The sequence below is a fragment of the Mauremys mutica genome, chromosome 1 (assembly GCF_020497125.1).
Source record: "Mauremys mutica isolate MM-2020 ecotype Southern chromosome 1, ASM2049712v1, whole genome shotgun sequence".
Lineage (NCBI taxonomy): Eukaryota > Metazoa > Chordata > Testudines > Geoemydidae > Mauremys > Mauremys mutica.
The window spans coordinates 73178510-73196556 of record NC_059072.1 but is presented as its reverse complement, the minus strand read 5'-3'; the positions used below and the strand labels follow the sequence as shown (position 1 = coordinate 73196556).

The 18047-nt window shown below is 41.4% G+C and overlaps 1 protein-coding gene across 2 annotated transcripts in view; it reads left to right on the top strand.

Moving 5' to 3' along the window:
- Positions 1-18047, top strand: part of PAWR (pro-apoptotic WT1 regulator) — a 160396-nt gene that overhangs the window by 79311 nt on the left and 63038 nt on the right. Inside the window, exon 3 of one of the 2 annotated variants that reach the window (XM_044979741.1) lies at positions 13667-13797. In XM_044979741.1, coding sequence (XP_044835676.1) covers positions 13667-13797 — 131 coding nt within the window. The remainder of the gene's footprint in view (positions 1-13666; positions 13798-18047) is intronic. The other variant, XM_044979732.1, reaches the window with a different exon arrangement.

The window sequence follows — 18047 nt, the reverse complement described above, 5'->3', positions numbered from 1 at the left end:
AGGACAAAGCTGATATCTTGCTAAGTATGTGACCTGAAAATACACAAACTGTAAAGAATCTGTTATCCTAAAACAGCAGCCTCCCACAGGAATCTGAAATCTTGACTGCTGAATATTGGGCAGAGGACTTCCAATATTTTACAATTAAAGCATTGGATAGCCTGATGTTAAATCCCTAAACAACAAAAACTGCATCACTCCATGAACAAACTGAAAAAGACCTTTGTTAGGCCTCGTCTACATGGGAAAGCTTTTTTTTTGTAGAACTAGTTTTTCCTACATAAACTCCCTTGTGTCCCCATGCAAGTTCTCTTTTTCTTTTATCTATTTATATCTGCCTGTCATCTTATTCCCCCATTTAATTCACTTCGTGTGCAACACTACTCTATTCTAGAATAAATAATATTGGTACAAGTTTTGTGTGGATGCATCCATATTTCAGATTAACTATATCACTTCAAGTATCAGAGGGGTAGCAGTGTTAGTCTGGTTCTGTAGAGGCAGCAAAGAATCCTGTGGCACCTTATAGACTAACAGGCGTTTTGCAGCATGAGCTTTCGTGGGTGAATACCCACTTCTTCGGATGCACTTTCCACTACTTGCATCCAAAGAAGTGGGTATTCACCCACGAAAGCTCATGCTGCAAAACGTCTGTTAGTCTATAAGGTGCCACAGGATTCTTTGCTGCTATATCACTTCAGGCAGTCCTCCCACTGCTATCCCATGCTGCAATGCTTTTCATCATCTCTATTTACCTGTGTGCCCTCCATTGCTATGGGGTCATCTTGATTGGATGTCACCTCCCTGTTTAAATGGTACACTCTCAGGTGCACCCTTTGAGGTAAGTTCATATACCCAGAGTCTGTTATAGGGCATGGCTGCTATGTTTCTGTATCATTCTATCTGGGAGTCCTGACTTCCTTGCTCTCTGGAAGAGGAGCATGTCCAGGCTATCTGAACAGGAGTCCAATGCAAAGATCTACAAATAGCTGTCGGAACAAATGAGGTTGAAGGGCACTCCTGGCACACTCATTGCTGTTCCAAAACTCTAATAGAATTATAAAAATTTTTTTTTGAAATACAAACACCTTCAGCAGTGCTGAAGGAGCTGCACCAATTTTTACCTGAGTGGCCACCATAGAACCCCAGTATTCAGGACAGTTTGGAAGGCACCCAGCCAACCACGAATGCCGACAAGGCGATTTCCCTAGATAGCCAAAACTTTGGCACACTTGAGCCAGGGACCCAGGAAAGAGATGGTCCCTGAGATGTGGGCAGAGAACCAGCCTGACAATGCCGTTTAGAGAACTTCAATCAGTAAGTATTATGTGCTGTACTACAATAAACTGTCCAGGTACAGAGTGCATAAGGGGGTTTAACAGTTTTGTTCCAGGCACTGACTACGTGCCACCATGTTGAGCAGTTGTGAATTGTGAGAGTGGAGAAAAATGTTCTTTCCACCTTTTCAACTTTTATTGTAAATCACCCATTCTCCAAGCGCACTCAATAGTATCAAGCCAGAAGCTCAAAAGGATTTATTTCCCTGAAACAGCAAATCATGCAATCCTGAGCCAGACATGCCTGCTCCCACTATAGAAACGTAGAACTGGAAGGGACCTCGAGAGGTAATCTAGTTCAGTCCCCTGCACTCCTGGCAGGACTAAGTGTCTGTCTAACCTGCTGTTAAAAATCTCCAATGATGGCGATTCCACAACCACCCTGGGCAATTTATTCTAGTGCTTAACTACCCTGACAGGAAGTTTTTCCTAACGTACAACCTAAATTGCCATTGCTGGAATTTAAGCCCATTGTTTCATGTCCTATCATCAGAGGTTAAGGAGAACAATTTTTCTCCCTCCTCTTTATAACAATCTTTTATAAACTTGAAGACTGTTACTATGTCCCCTCTCATTCTTCTCTTCTCCAGACTAAACAACCCCAGTTGTTTTTTTTTCAGTCTTCCCTCATAGATCATGTTTCCTAGACCTTTTAATCATTTTTGTTGCTCTTCTCTGGACTTTCTCCAATTTGTCTACATCCTTCCTGAAATGTGGCTCCCAGGACTAGACACAATTTTCCAGTTAAGGCTGTATCAGTGTGAACAGATAGAGCGGAAGTATTACCTCTAGTGTTTTGCGTACAACACTCCTGCTAATACATCCCAGAGTGATGTTCGCTTTTTTTTTTCAACCATGTTACACTGTTGACTCATATTTAGCTTGTGATCCACTATGATCCCTTTCTACAGTATTCCTCCCTGGGCAGTCATTTCCCATTTTGTATGTGTTCAACCGGTTGTTCCTTCCTAAGTGGAGTACTTTGTATTTGTCCTTATTGAATTTCATCCTATTTTCTTCAGACCATTTCTCCAGTTTGTCCAGATCATTTTGAACTTTAATCCTATCCTTGAAAGCACTTGCAACACCTCCCAGCTTGGTATGGTCTATAAACTTTATAAGTGTACTCTCTCTATGCCATAATTGATGAAGATATTGAACAGAACTGATTGGTATGCCCTTCCAGCTTGACTGTGAACCCCTGATGATTACTCCAATCATTTAGGCACTACTTATAGTAGCTCCATCTAGGTTGTATTTCCCTAGTTTGTTTATAAGAAGGTTATGTGAGACAGCATCAAAAGCCTTACTAAAATCAAGATATACTACATCTACTGCTTCTCTTCCCCCGTTCCCCAATCCACAAGGCTTGTTACCCCATCACAAATCCATGCTGACTGTTACTTATCACCTTATTATTTTCTAGGTGTTTGGAAATTGCTTGCTTAATTATTTGCTCCATTATCTTTCTGGGTAGTGAAGTTAAGCTGACTAGTCTGTAATTCCCTGGGTTGCCCTTTTTGTAGATGGGCACTATATTCAGGGCCGGCTTTATGACCTGCAGGGCCCAATTTGAATACCTGGCGGTGGTCTGGGGCTTCGGTGGCACTTCAGCAGCAGGGGGTCCGCTCAGGGTCTTCCTCCGCCAAAATGCCGGAGTGGGGCCGCTTGGGCACGGGACCCGATTCCAGGGAATCGGGGGAATTGGCCTAAAGCCAGCCCTGACTATATTTGCCTCTTTTTCAGTCCTCTGGAATCGCTCCTGTCTTCCATGACTTTTAGAAGATAATTGCTAATGGCTCAGATAACTCCTCAGTCATCTCCTTGAGTATTCTAGGATTATTTCATCAGGCCCTGGTAACTTGAAGACATCTAATGTGTCTAAGTAATTTTTAACTTTGTTCTTTCTCTATTTTAGCCTCCAGTCAGTGAAAACTGAAACAAAAAACACTTCTGCCCTTTCCACATTTGCTGCTATTGTTCCCCCCCCCCACTGAGTAATAGGCCTACCCTGTCCTTCGTCTTCCTCTTGCTTCTAATGTATTTATAGAATGTTTTATTGTTACTTTTTATGTCTCTAGCTAGTTTAATCTCATTTTGTGCTTTGGCCTTTCTAATTTTGTCTCTACATACTTGTATTATTTTTTTATATTCATCCTTTGTAATTTGACCTATTTTCCAATTATTATAGGATTTTTTTTTTAATTTTTTTTAGTTTCAGATCATTGAAGATCTCCTGGTTAAGCCAGGATGGTCTCTTGCCATACTTCCTATCCTTTTCACGAACATAAGTGCTGGAACTAGGGATGCTGGTGGTGCCACTGCACCCCTGGCTTGAAGTGGTTTCCGTTATATACAGGGTTTACAGTTGGGTTCAATGGCTCTCAGCGCCCCCACTATAACAATTTTTCCAGCACCCCTGCTTATGCAGTGGGATAGTTGGCTCTTGTGCTCTTCTCCCTTTCCATGGACCACAAGCCCCTCTGATTTTCAGTCCTCACTCTTGTCCTTTCCTTCCAGAAATTTCAATGAGACTCTTAGCTTCACATTTCCTCACTTCTTCATTTGACCTGCAGCCCTGGCTCAACTCTCCCACTCCAAAAAGGCTGTTCGCTGAACTTGGTCTTTACCAAGCACTGCTCTCCCTTTGATCTTTCTGATGCTGATTTTCCTTTGTCCAACCATTACCTGGTGTCTTTCATCATCACTCATCAGTCACTGCCCTTTTCCTCTGTCATATGGCCTTTCCACGTCTTCATGTTTATCAGCACTGATGACTTCTTGTCTGCTCTCAGCCCGCTCTTTTCTTTCCTTTCTTTCATTGATATGGTTGATTCTCTCCATGCTTCAGTCTTCTCTTATACTCTTTTGCCCCTCTCTCCCAATGCAAGGGCCATCCTACTAGCCCCCAACCCTAGCTCATTCCCTATATCTGCTTCTTCCCCACCAAGTGTGTCTGGCAGAAATCCTGACACCAAGGTGACTCTCTATTACAAATTCATTCTCTCCTCCTTCCATTTTGCTAACTAAACAATGTTACTTCTCCAACTTAATTTAATCCAATCTTATCTGCCTTTTTACCACCTTTGACTCACTCCTCAAATCCTCTCCTCCTTTGCCTCTACTTCTTTCTCCACTCAAGACTTCTTCCCAGAGAAAATTGAGAACATCACATGACCTTCCCCTACTCTTCAGTGTGGCTTCTCTGTTACAGATGCAGAACTTTCTCCTCTGCTGTTCTTTTTGCTTCAGTGACCCCATCCCATCATCTCCCTTCCATTACTCTTACTCTTCTGTTTAGCCTTTTACTCTCTTATGGTTCTTCCCTCTCATAATACAAGCATGCTTTAGTCTTTCCCATCTTAAAAACAAACAAACAAAAACCCTCAAGTCCCCACTTGCCTCTCTAACTACTGCCCCATCTCACATCTTTCTTTGATTTCTAAGGTCAATAAATGTGATGTTTATAATCGCTGTCTGGAGTTCTTCTCCTGCACTTCTGTCATAGACCCTTTGCAATCCAGTTTCTGTCTCTTGCTCTCCACTGAAATTGCTCTTGCCATAGTCTCTAGTGACTTATTCATAGCTAAAGTGCAGAACCAGTACTCCATCTTCATCCTCCTTGACATGTCAACTGCCTTTGACACAATAATACATATTTTTGTTCTTGAAATCTTGTCCTCTCTTGGCTTCTTTCACTCTGTCCTCTCCTGTTTCGCCTCCTATCCATTCAGAATTCTGCTGCAAAGATTTTTCCTAGCCTGTCGCTTTGACCATGTCATTCCTCTTTGCAGCCTTCCACTGGCTCCACCTTCTCTATTGCATCAAACATAAACTGCTTCTCTTCACTTTCAAGGGATGTCCCAACTTATCCCCATCCTACCTGTCAGGGGCGGCTCTAGCTTTTTTGCCGCCCCAAGCATGGCAGTCAGGCAGCCTTCAGCGGCTTGCCTGCGGGAGGTCCCCTGTCCCGCGGATTCGGCGGCTTGCCTATGGGAGGTCCACCGGTCCCACAGCTTTGGCGTACTTGCTGCTGAATCCGCGGGACCGGTGGACCTCCCGCAGGCGCGCCGCCAAAGGCTGCCTGACTGCCGCCCTCACAGGGACCGGCAGGATGCCCCCCGCGGCTTGCCACCCCAGGCACGCGCTGGTGCCTGGAGCCTCCGCTGCTACCTGTCATCTCTCATTTGCTGTTCAGATGTTGACTTTTGCCTCTCTTTGGCCCATGATACTAGCCTCCATCACTCTCTTGTAACATTTTCAAATAAGCCTGCATTTTTCCCCCCATTATACCCCATGTGCTTGGGAGGAGCTCCCCATGCACATCTGCAGCTACCTGATAGGGATCTGAAGGAAGACATTCTTTGAAACTCCCCTTTCCTATGATGCTCACAATCAGTTGACAGTCATTAGATTGTTGGTGTGCTGACCAATATTCTCTGTTTTTATTGTACCTCATCAATCAGTCTGGATCCATCTCTTGTCCTATAAGTAGGGCTTGTCTACACAATGCTGCAGAGTGAACTAGAGAGGTGTGTATTGTAGAGCCCTCTAATGTTTTGCACTCTGCAATGTGTAGGTCCTGCTGGTGAAAACTAGAAGGTACCTATCCAGTTTGCACTGCACCACTATGTAGATATAAATGGTAAATTCTTTGGGGGCACAGATAATCTTTTTGTTCGGTTTGTGCTAGGCACTGTACATTGGAGTGGTCTTATCCATGACTAGGGCTGTTGGGTGCTATGGTAATACGGATGATGATGTCTGTTTTTGAAGATGAATTGAGAAGATGTGAACAAAAGGAGTAACTACTAGACTCTATACAACTCAATGACAGAGAAACAGAATAATCACAGCATGTGAAACATGAATAGAAATCAGAATTCTAAAATGCCATAGCCAGACATGCAGACAGATATCCACCACCACTTCAACATCCTGGAGAAAGCACCAACAGAAAATAATTCCACACCTCTACATAAGTAGTGTCCCTAACATCTCAGAAACTTCCAATAATTCTGAAGAGACCGAGCAGACCAGAGTGCACATGCTTTCTGGGACGGTGGGGTGTATAAGTGCAGATGGAAAACTTGGATCCATCTATGAGAGACCTCCAGCATTTAGAGAAAAATCTGACTTTATAGTAGAACCTTGATGATGATGATTTTTAACAAACACCAATTTGTACAAACGACCATTAATATGAACCCAATGGCACCCTTAATTAAGTGTTGAAGAACAAATCAACATCTCTTCATATTCCAATGCCTTCACTGCACTGGAAATTGTGCACTGGAAATTGCTTTGTGGTGACGTGAAGGATAAGGAGAAGGCGATGCAGTGCACCATACTGCAGCTTAAGCACTGTAATTTTGAAATGATAAATTTTATGAACTCTTCAATCCCCTGTTAGTATTGGTATCACGTACAAGGTATTGGTTATTGCCTATTGAGTGTCACTGCTCAGTATTCATGTCTGGTTTAAACAGTATGGTATGACCTGACTCCAACCCTTCAAGTGTGGTAATGATTGCTGTAAACATTGAATGACATTCAGGTGGATAGCAACAGAAAACAAAGTATTAGCTCACTAAACCAGGAAATAGAAACATATGAAAGCCTCATAACTAACTTTTAACAAATATTTTCAATGCAACTTGATATCAAGGTTGTATTGCAAACTGATGAAATTATTAGTTTACAAATGTAAGAGAATATACATTTAGAAACACAGAATTGATAAACTCATTTGCTCAAACACTTCCCCCAACCATCCACTCACCCTATAACTCTTTAAGATGCTAGACTCTAGTGTAAGGGAAGGAAATAGAGTGCAATACAAATCTACTAGTTTGCTTGTTTTAAAGATGTCCCAAAATATTGTAGTGACTATCCTAGTCAGTCTTTTTTCAACAATAGGTATCTTTTTCAGAGTTCTCTTCTAGCATCTAAGGCATCTGTTTGGGGCTTATCTACATTAGGATTTTTTCCCCAAATTCCCCACTGTTGCTCCCACCCAGCAGTTGCTTCAGCAGTGATACACACAAGGGTAGCACAAGTAAGAGCATTATTTTCACAGTAGTCCTTTAACTCTCTCTGAGCAGGGTGAGACTACATGTTGGTAACATTGCATACAATCTTGAACTGTTTACATTAACACCACCAAGCTGAACAGGAGGGAAATTTAGAAAAAATTGGTAGTATAGATCAGGGTTTCTCAAACAGCGGCCTCTGCTTGTGTAGGGAAAGCCCCTGACGGGCCGGGCCGGTATGTTTACCTGCCCTGTCCGCAGGTCTGGCTGATCGCGGCTCCCACTGGCCACGGCTCGCTGCTCCAGGCCAGTGGGAGCTGCTGGAAGTGGCCGTGGAGCAGCGATCCGAGGCCAGTGAGAGCCATGATCGGTTGGACCTGCAGACGGGGCAGGTAAACACACCGGCCTGGCCCGCCAGGGGCTTTCCCTACACAAGCGGCGACCCCTGTTTTGAGAAACCCTGCTTTATTAGCATGTACATGTGTACTAAACTGAAGCTCCAGCCCATCTATTTGCTGGAGGGAGGCACAGTTTTGTCTCTTCCTGCTGAAGCCTCCTGGCTGATATGAGAAAAGGGAGCCTTGGCCACTATTCTTCCGGCCTCTCCCTTTTTTTGGAGGGGATGGCAAAGATATTTTTCTTTGGATAACTACAGTGCCTGCAGCTGCTCATATTGTAGCTTCTCCAAGCAGCAGCATGTAACTTACATGATTATTGAGTTTCATTTTTACACATAGTCTTCTGAATAGCAGCAGTGAAACTGACTGCAAAACTTGTATTACCATGACAATCAATTTGAAAAGATTCATGTAAATGTGGCTTATAACCACCAGAAGCTTGAGGTTCCCCACAGGGAGTCCTGCTCCTATTTCCACCCCCAGGAACATTTGTCAATTTTTGAACCCTTGTCTTTCTTTCCAAATGCATCACAATCAACCTCAAACCATCCCACCATGCAGTCTGTAATAAACGGTGGGCCACCTGCTTTTCACTGATCCATTGCTGCATTCAGATGTTCTTTAATACAAAAGATTTCTGCCTTTAATCTGCCCCTTAGTTGAAAATCCATGCTTATGACCATGACCAATATAGATGCTGAAATGCTCTACTTTGATGTGGTTACCTTCTGCACTTCTGAAAGTTCCTTCCTTGAGATCAGATGTTTGAAGCCCCTGTTTGGGACACTCATGTTTATTTTATTATTTTATGTGAGTAGTAAGAGTCTAGCATTTAAAAAAAAAAGTGGCTAATCCTAATGTCACTGCGTTCCCCTTTTCAATAAAATAGTTTCTAGATTATAGACTGAAAGAATTGAGTGTATAATACCTGCCCTTTTATCCAGCATAGTCACTAACCTATTACATGGAAAGCACTTAGAGATATGTGGAGTACAAAAGGCCCTGTATAAGATCCAAATATTTGTCACATCTCTCATAGGTTATTAAAACCTGTTGAGCAGGTTCCTGGGAAGAGTGTTGAACAAGCCATTAAAGAGTCTTGTAAAGCTCCTAAATAGGCAGAATTTGAACATTTGATTCTTGCTTGAACGCTGTTTGCCTATCTTGCAGTCACCATTCTTTGGCCTAAACAGTTCTGTAGTGCTGATATTCTCTGTTAAACATCTGGAACATTCCACACCTGAGATGGCTGTGTTAATTGGTTTTGATGCATGTGTTTGTAGACTAGCTAATTCTGCAAAGCTGTTAGGTTCTTTCCATACAAAGAATTCTGTAAAAATGAAAAGCAATTGCTACAGGTTCAGCTAAACATTTCAGTAATTGCCAAAAAGATATGAACTAAATAAATGTGTGGTGGCTCCACCTCCTTTGAAGGTTTTTGGGGAAAAGTACTATATCCCCAAATAGGGGTGGGTGGATGTGTGTGTGGTGGTTTGTTTTTTTTTTGTTTTGTTACAGTTTCATAGGTGTGCATGACACTCTTTACAAATATAGGAAGATGAAACCTTATGACTGAAGTTGGACAGGTATGTGACAAACCAGGTTTAGGTGTGATAGTAAGAGCAGACAGCGCAGCAGTGGAAACTGAATGCTAAGAAAAAAGGTGACTTTGAATGAGGGATTTGTAAGATAGTCCTTTCACACTTGCAGCTAAGTTTATCAAGCTTTTATAAATAATCAGCTGAGGAAGCAAGATGTTGGTTACTCCCAAGTGAATTCCAGTATAGCCAAGTTCTTGGGCTGATTCTTTTGTGATAAAAGGGAATCTTAGAAAATGTTTTAACTGTTTCAGTTCTGTATCTCTGTCTCTGGGGTTGCCTGCTTAATTTTCAACACCAGTGAATCCTTAGCACCTCAAACTTTTTTTTAAGTTGCTGTTAATATATTGTTTACTAGATTAAAAGCTTGTTTATAGACTAGAATGAATTTTGTTCTCTAACCAATTTCTGTACAATCATGTCTGTCTTGCCTCCTAAACAGTAAAGTTATTTTTGTTATAAAGAAGTTTCAAAATGACAAGCAGTGGTGCTTGAATTCTGCAATTTCAGCAGTTGCTCATATGTGTTCAAATGTGATGTTTAGTGTAAACTGATCTAGTTAGAGACTTTTCTTCCATTAGAAAAACACCATTTTCAGTTATGGGAAAAACATAATCTCTAATTGTTTTTAGTCACTTCCACTAAAGTGCTTGTGTACAGCTGTGATTCATTTAAAATGTTTTCTTTCTACTAAGTCAAATTCAACTGCAAACTGGCAGTGAGTTGGGAATGCAGGAATATCTTTGTGGCTGTTTTCAAGTGAATTAGAATGAAGAAGAAAACTTCCTACTTTTATTTTCCACAGTAGAGATTTATAGGAAAACTGTTTATGCTACAGCATCAAATATTTATTGAAATGCTAGAAAACCTAAGGAATTTCTGTGGATTGCTAGTATTAAGATCAGATGTGCAAATGTCACATTGAATATGTGCTGTACCAGAACACAAGTGATTTGAAAGGAAAATACTTTTTTAGAGATTTGAAATCCCTTGCATCGAGCAGCAAAATTTAAGAAAAGCAAGAAAAGTATGATAACCACTGAGGTGTGGTGCTGACATGAGTACAGTACTCCGATACTGCTGACAGAGACATGAATTCTTGTATTTGTTGTGTTTAATGATGTGGAACCATTTTATGAAGCAAAGCAAACTATTTCAGAGAAGAGTGGAATGCAAGGCAAAACAACGCTCCAGTTGACTGATATGTCCTAATGGTCTAGATAATTGCAGCAGTAAGAGAGTCTGTTTTTAATATATTCAGACTGTGATGAGATTTTGTATATTTCTAACTTTTTAATTAAATCTACCACTTAAAGTCAGTAAAAGTCTCAAGTTTTATCACATATCATATTTTACTTCCAAAACTTAGAACCATGGTCACTAGAACTGAAAGCTAAGAATAGCTCTTCATAAATATTGTTACAAATATTAAGTTAAACATCTTGTGTTTAAAATAGTTGTAAATATTACGTCTATGTGAGCACGTCAGTATGTTTTCAGCTAGTGTATGTTTTTTTTTTCTTGAGGATGGGCCAGACTGTAACAGGTTTTGAAAGTTGCTGGCAGCTTGTCCATTTCAGAGGGATGGTAACAATCCTTGTCAAGACTTTATTAGCTGTAAGGAACCATGAGGAGCAGACAATCCATTTCACAGGATCTCAGCAAACTTCTCTTAGGCTTTGGCTACACTTACACTTCAAAGCGCTGCTGCGGCAGCGCTTTGAAGCGCTAAGTGTAGTCAAAGCGCCAGCGCTGGGAGAAAGCTCTCCCAGCGCTGTCCGTACTCCACCTCCCTGTGGGGAATAACGGACAGCACTGGGAGCCGCGCTCCCAGCGCTGTGGCTTTGACCACACTGGCGCTTTGCAGCGCCGCAATTTGCAGCGCTGGAGAGGGGGTGTTTTCACACCCTGCTGCAGCGCTGCAAATTTGTAAGTGTAGCCAAGCCCTTAGTGCATCTATATGCAGTCATAAGGCACCATAGCATTTTGTGGCTCTGCACAGCTCACAATTGCCTTAGCACGAGCTGGTGTACGGGTTCTGCTCCATGTTTCAGTTGGAAGGGGAGGCAATCTCCCCGCCCTCCTCTCAGGGTAATCATGCAGTTTCAGGCTTACACAGCTGCTCTCCTGTCCGGGAGTGAGCCTCACACTACACAGTTCAGTTGCAGTCTCATTTGGAGTATTTGTGTGTAATGCACTTTGACAATATTGATTTATTGTCACTATTGTGTGTGTCCTTTGAGCTCATGGGCATGGTGATGAGGGGTGGAGGAGATGCACTGCTCAATGTGCTGCTAACTTAACATTTTTCTCTAAAATGTTGAGGGTGGGAATCCCATACCAATCACTATGTTAATGTCCAAAACTGCTAAGGGTATTTTCAATACCATTGTTAGTAACAAATAGACAATCCTTGCATTGAAAAGCTATGAAAAAAGCTTTCGTCTCACTATGATTGCTACAAAATCTAAATTAGGTGCATTTGAGATGAAGTTGAAGCAGCAGAGGAAGATAAAATAGCAACTTAACTACTTCAGAGGTTTTGTATTCTGTGTACATTTTGTGTAAATTTAGATGGATAATCTTTTAAAAATGTAAAGAGTTTATTTGAAATAATTGCTTTCTGCTTGTTTTTTTATAACTTTAAGATTTATTACATGATAGTTTGAGACAGCTTTCCTCACTCTAATCTCAAAGTTGAAAACTTTTTTCCTTTGAGGTTTTCCAGGGTTTTCACTTTATTAATTGAATATTTTGAAATGTGGGGGCAGAATCTGCACTGAGTTTTAATCTTCATTTTTATTTTTCCAGTAAAGTATCATACATCCACTGTGTGACACTAATCTTCACTTCATTTGAGAAATCTTGTATCAGATCAATAGTTCTTTTTGTAGAAGTCTGGCTTTGTAAGAACTAAAGATATAAATTGCTTTCTCTTTTTCGTTTTTATTGTTTGGGTTTGTTTTATTTTATTTAAAGTCTTGTGTTCCATCAGAATGAATTATTAGGATAATGGCTGGTCTTGAGCTTCTAGTGTTATAGCCTGTAGCATTTTCAATGTTATAAATGCTAGTGTATTCTGTCTTTAAGAGGAGAACCTCTTATTAGTAAGGCTACGTTTTAGTCACAGGTATTTTTACTAAAAATCGGACAGGTCATGGGCAGTAAACAAAAATTCACAGCCTGCAACTTGTCCATGACTTTTACTATATACCCCTACTAAAAGTTGGATGGCCCAGGACCCCCGCTGGTGCTGGGGTCGGGGAGGTGGGCTGCGGCGGCACCGCACGACCCGGGACCTCTGCTGGTGTGGGGCGGGAGGGTGGAGAAAGGGTTGGCGAGGCTGGCAGGCTCCTTACCCGGCTCCGATAGGCATGTCCCTGAAGCTCATAGGGGGAAGGGTGGCCAGGGGGGCTCTGCATGCTGCTTCCGCCACAAGCACCGGTTCTGGCAGCTCCCGCTGCCTGGGAAACGCAGCCAATGAGAGACTAGGAAATACAGGGTAAGCGCTGTCCCGCTCCCCAACTCCCTGCCCCAACCCTGAGCCTCCTCCCATACATCCAAACTGCTGCTGCTGGCCCAGGGGCTGCCTGGCTTGGCCAGCCCCTGAACCGGCACCCGCAGAAGTCATGGAAAGTCACAGAATCCGTGACCTCTGTGATAGTCACGTAGCCTTACTCATTAGTACTAGTTAGACAAGATGGGTGAGGTAATATCTTTTATTGGACCAACTTCTGTGGGTAAAAAAGACAAGCTTTCAAGCTACACAAACTACTGAAAACAAAATCAGACCACTAGATTTGTTTAATGTTAAGAGTGCAACTGAGATGACAAAAGCATGGAAACTTAGAATTAAGGCAGAAAATTCAGATTGACATTCCAGTCTTAGCAAATGCTGCTGTGGCAAAAAGAAGGTCCAGTGGTGTGTGTTGAAGTGTCAGTCTGGTTTTTCTGCTTTGCCTCTACATTTCCTCTCTTATTTCCTTTGTTGGGCTTATACAGGCCTGCAAATGTTGCTCAAGCCAATTGGGTGTTTTTTGGGGAACTGACTTTTTCTTAACTACTATTTAAAAAAAAACAAAATCTACTTAGTTTCCCAAACTTGATCCCTATATTTAAACTATTTTAGCATGACCAATATAGAATCAAAATGCCATGTTAATTTAAACAAAATACATAAATCTTGAACTAACCTTTGAAAGTATTAATACTGATATATAAACTTTATAGACTGCTTCTGTTTTTGTTTGCATACAAATCCAAAATGTAAAATAGCTTTTTTCAGCTGAGTATTTTGTTTTAGAGTCTAGATGAATATGACGATGATGAAACAGGACAGAAGGAGCGAAAGAGGGAAGATTCTATTACACAGCAGAATACAATGCAGAATGAATCTGCCAGTGCAGACCCAGGGGGCTCGTACCTAATACAGGTGAGAACTTAAAATTTTGTTCCATTTAAAATTTAATTCAGTTGCTAATTCCAGACTTAAATTTGGTTAATCTCATGTTTCTGACTTCTGTTTCAACTCCAACCAAGGCAATAAACTATTTTGTAAGTGGAAACAAGTTATCAAAACTGGTAGTCCATTGTATTACTTAAAATGTACATTGATTTAGTCATCCTTCATTTTTATCACATTTAAAATGCTCATTAATTGTATTTGTCTTGTTACCTGATTGTTGCCTGATTTTCTTTTCTTCTGCGCTGCTGCTGGCAGAGCGCTGCTTTCAGAGCTGGTCTCCCAGCCAGCAGCCACTGCTTTCCAGCTGCCCAGCTCTGAAGTAAGTGTGGTAATACCATGACCCTCCTAAAATAACCTTGTGACACCCCCCCCACACACACTCCCCAACTTCCTTTTGAGTCAGAACCCCCAATCTGAGAAATGCTGGTCTCCCCCATGAAATCTGTATATATAGGGTAAAAGCACACAAAAGACCAGATTTCGTGGTGGGAGACCAGATTTCACAGTCCGTGACGTGTGTTTGGTAGGGCCCTATATATAAGCAAGCAGGCTAGTCCTATGGGCTACAAGATACTGATTTATTTATGTTTAAACTTCACACACTGTGATTTGTTTATTGACCTTTCTAAACTATAATTAAATTGAATGATTTCTGTGAACAAATTTTCAAGCACAGGAAACAGTTTTAAACAATTAGTGTAGTGTATTTTTAAAAACTTTATTGTTCATTGCATTGTCACAGGAAAATTTCCATTAAGCAAATAAGCAAAGTGTGTTTTTTTTAAAACATTATTGAATGTATATCTGCCATCTTTTTGTTTTTAATGGTTAGACTGACTAAACTTAGTTACATGGCAAAAGATGTCTGTGTTAATAAATAAAGATACCCATTTTCATTTTCAGGAAGTCAACAGATAATCTCTCACTTTTGCTAGTAAAAGACTGAGTAAGAATCTACAAACTGTAAACTTTTTAATATCATTATTAAAATAAAATACTGTAGTAAATCATCTGTGGCAGCTCCTCCTCAGTTAAGATTGAGACTTATAATAGAAAATAAGTCTGATCTTGGATTCCTCTCTAAAATGATAAAAATGTCCAGTTTGAAATGCCTAGAGCCTAATTTTTCCAATTACATAAAATTATATGGCACTATATATGCTCAAAGCATGTGAGATGTTTCTCCAAAAATAAAGTACGATAAAGTCCCTATTTTACTAACTAACTAGGGAGTATTTACTTCTGTAATATTCAGAAATGAATACTGACAAGCAGGGGCATTGCATTTCAAAGTATGACACCCACAGATTTCAGTTGTATTTGTGCATCGTGAGCACTTCTACAAATTACACCCCAGTGTCTCAACTCAAGCACCCAGAAAATGGGTACGCAGTTAGTGACCACCTTTGAAAAGTTTGGTTTAAATGGCTTGCCTAGAATCACATAGGAGCTCTCTGTGGCAGATGCAGGGACAGAATACCGGTCTCCAGGGTATCATTCAAGTTGCCTTACCCATGAGCTTGTCCTTTCACTTCCTTCAATCCCTTGCCTCTTTCACTGCACACCTTCCAACTTCTGCAACAAATGAGGCAAGGGTTCTACAGATGAGTCTGCTTCACTACATAATCCTTATTCATCCCCAGAGCAGGTCCATCCTGTGCACTGAATGAGGCAGGGATACAATCTCCTTGTCTCTTTCTGTTCTCTGAGGTGCTTTGTCCTAGTCTCTTGCCCAGTTGGTCACAGTTTTATGGAAAATAGGTCTTGTCAGACAAACCTGATTTCATTTTAAGGAAATTACAGGTTTGGTTGATAAAGGTAACTGCATAGATGTAATAGTCCTAGACTTCTGTAGGAAGCTTAGTGTAGTTAGTATGGTACAACATGAATTATTCACTGTGACGGTAGGCCTACATTAAGGATTAGTGTTAAACCCATTACTGTTTGTGATTTGTAATGGACACCTTTATGCAGGAAGTTAGAGGGGAGACTCTGGGAAGCATGCTTTTTTGTCAATGACATTATTGTCAATTATGCCATGAAGATAAATACAAACTGGAAATGGACCTAGTACTATGGAAGGGCTATATTAGAAGAAAATGGCTTACAAATCATCTGAAAAGACTAAATACAGTAACTCCTCACTTAAAGTCGTCCCAGTTAACATTGTTTTGTTATGTTGCTGATCAATTAGGGAACATGCTCGTTTAAAGTTGCGCAATGCTCCCTTACCACGGTGTTTGGCAGCCGCCTGCTTTGTCCACTGCTTGCAGAAAGAGCAGCCCATTGGAGCTAGCTGGTGGGGGCTTGGAACCAGGGTGGACTGGCAGCCCCCCATCAGCTCTCCGCTCCCTTAAGTTCCCTGTGCAGCAGCCGCCCAGCAGGCTATCAGTTGTCAGCAGTTCAGCTGTCCCTCCCCTCACTGCCTTGTGCTGCTCCTGCCCTCTGCCTCGGAGTTGCTCCCCGGAGCCTCCTGCTTGCTGTGAAGGGGAGAGGGCAGGAAGAGGGGGGCTAATGTCAGGGTGTCTCCCTCCCCCCACTTACCCCATCTCCATAGAGCGGGGGTGGGGGAGGAGGGACATGACAGGGCTCAGGACAGAGGGAGCTTGCTAGCAGCAGCTGCTGTCTCAACTTGCTGGCCTACTTAAAAAGGGAATATACTTAGGGTGGAGTCAGCATACTTACAGGGGCAATGCGCATCTCTCTCTCTCTCTCTCTCTCTCACAGGGTGTGTGTCTCTGCCATGCTGTCTCCCCTCCCTCCATTTGTGTTGCCTTAACATTAACAATGTGTTAACCCTTGAGGGCTCAGCCGAGTGCTAGTTCATCATTCAGCACTAAGGCATTCCCTGGGAAATAGTCCATCCTCTGACTTCACCACCTCAACCAAGCTTCACAATCATCATTGCTGTGTACACTATCAAATTGTTTGTTTAAAACTTATGGTGTGTGTGTGTGTGTGTGTAAAATATATATATAGTCTTTTGTCTGGTGAAAAAAATTTCCCTGAAACTTATGGGGAAATTGGATTCGCTTAACATTGTTTTGCTTAAAGTCGCATTTTTCAGGAATATAACTGCAACATTAAGCGAGGAGTTACTGTACATATGATGCTTCCTTGAGAGGGACAATGAGAAGCCAAATGCAGAGTTAGTCTATGCAACAATTTAAATTAATTGGTTCAGTGTTGAGCCATGATGGGAATATGGCTCCAAAAAGTAGTTGTTAATAGGGAGTCATCAAATGGAGGTATTCCCAGTGGGGTTCTTCAAGGATTAGTACTAATCCCAATGCTATTCAGTATCTTGTTAATGATTTGGAAGCAAATATAAAATCATTGCTGAATACATTTGCAGATGACACAAAAATTGGCAGACTGATTTAATAATAAGTCATGCAAAGCAATCTGGATCGTTTGGTAATATGGACCTGCCCATTTGATCAAAAAGAGTTTTTAATACTGCCAAATGCAAACTTTCATACATCTAGGAACAAGAAATGAAGCCCCTACTTGCAGAATGTGGGACTGTATCCTGGAAAGCAGTGATTCAGAAAAAGATTTTAGGGGTCATAGTGAACAAACAACTGAACATGAACTTCCAGTGTGACACTGTGACTGAAAGGGCTAATGTGATCCATGGATGTGGAGACAGGGGAGTAGTCAGTAGGAATAAGGAGGTGGTGATGATTATCTCAGTATACAATATTGGTGAGGCTGATACTGGAATACTGCATTTGGGCGTGGTGGTAACATTTTTTAAAATGTTGAAAATTTGGAGATGGTCCAGAAAAGCACCATTAAGCTAATTTGAGAGCTGGAAAAATGCCTTACAGTGAAAGACTTGGAGCTCAGTCTGTTTTAATTTATAAAAAAGATGATTTGTGGTGTATAAGTACATTCATGGGGAGAAAATACTGGAAATTGAAAGTGCTCTTTAGTCTAGTGGAAAAATCATCATCATGGCTGAAGTCATAGCCAGACAACTTCAAGTTGGAAATAAGGCACACTTTTACCAGTGATGTTTGTTTATTAATTACTGGAACAAACTACCAAGGAAAGTGGTGGATTCTGCAGCTCTTGGTATCTTAAATTCAAGACTGAACGCTTTCTGGAAAAACTGCTTTAGTCAGACACAAGTTATTGAGCTAAATACAGGAGTAATTGTGTGAAATTTAATGGTCTGCGATGTACAGGCGGCCAGACTAAATGATCTCGGG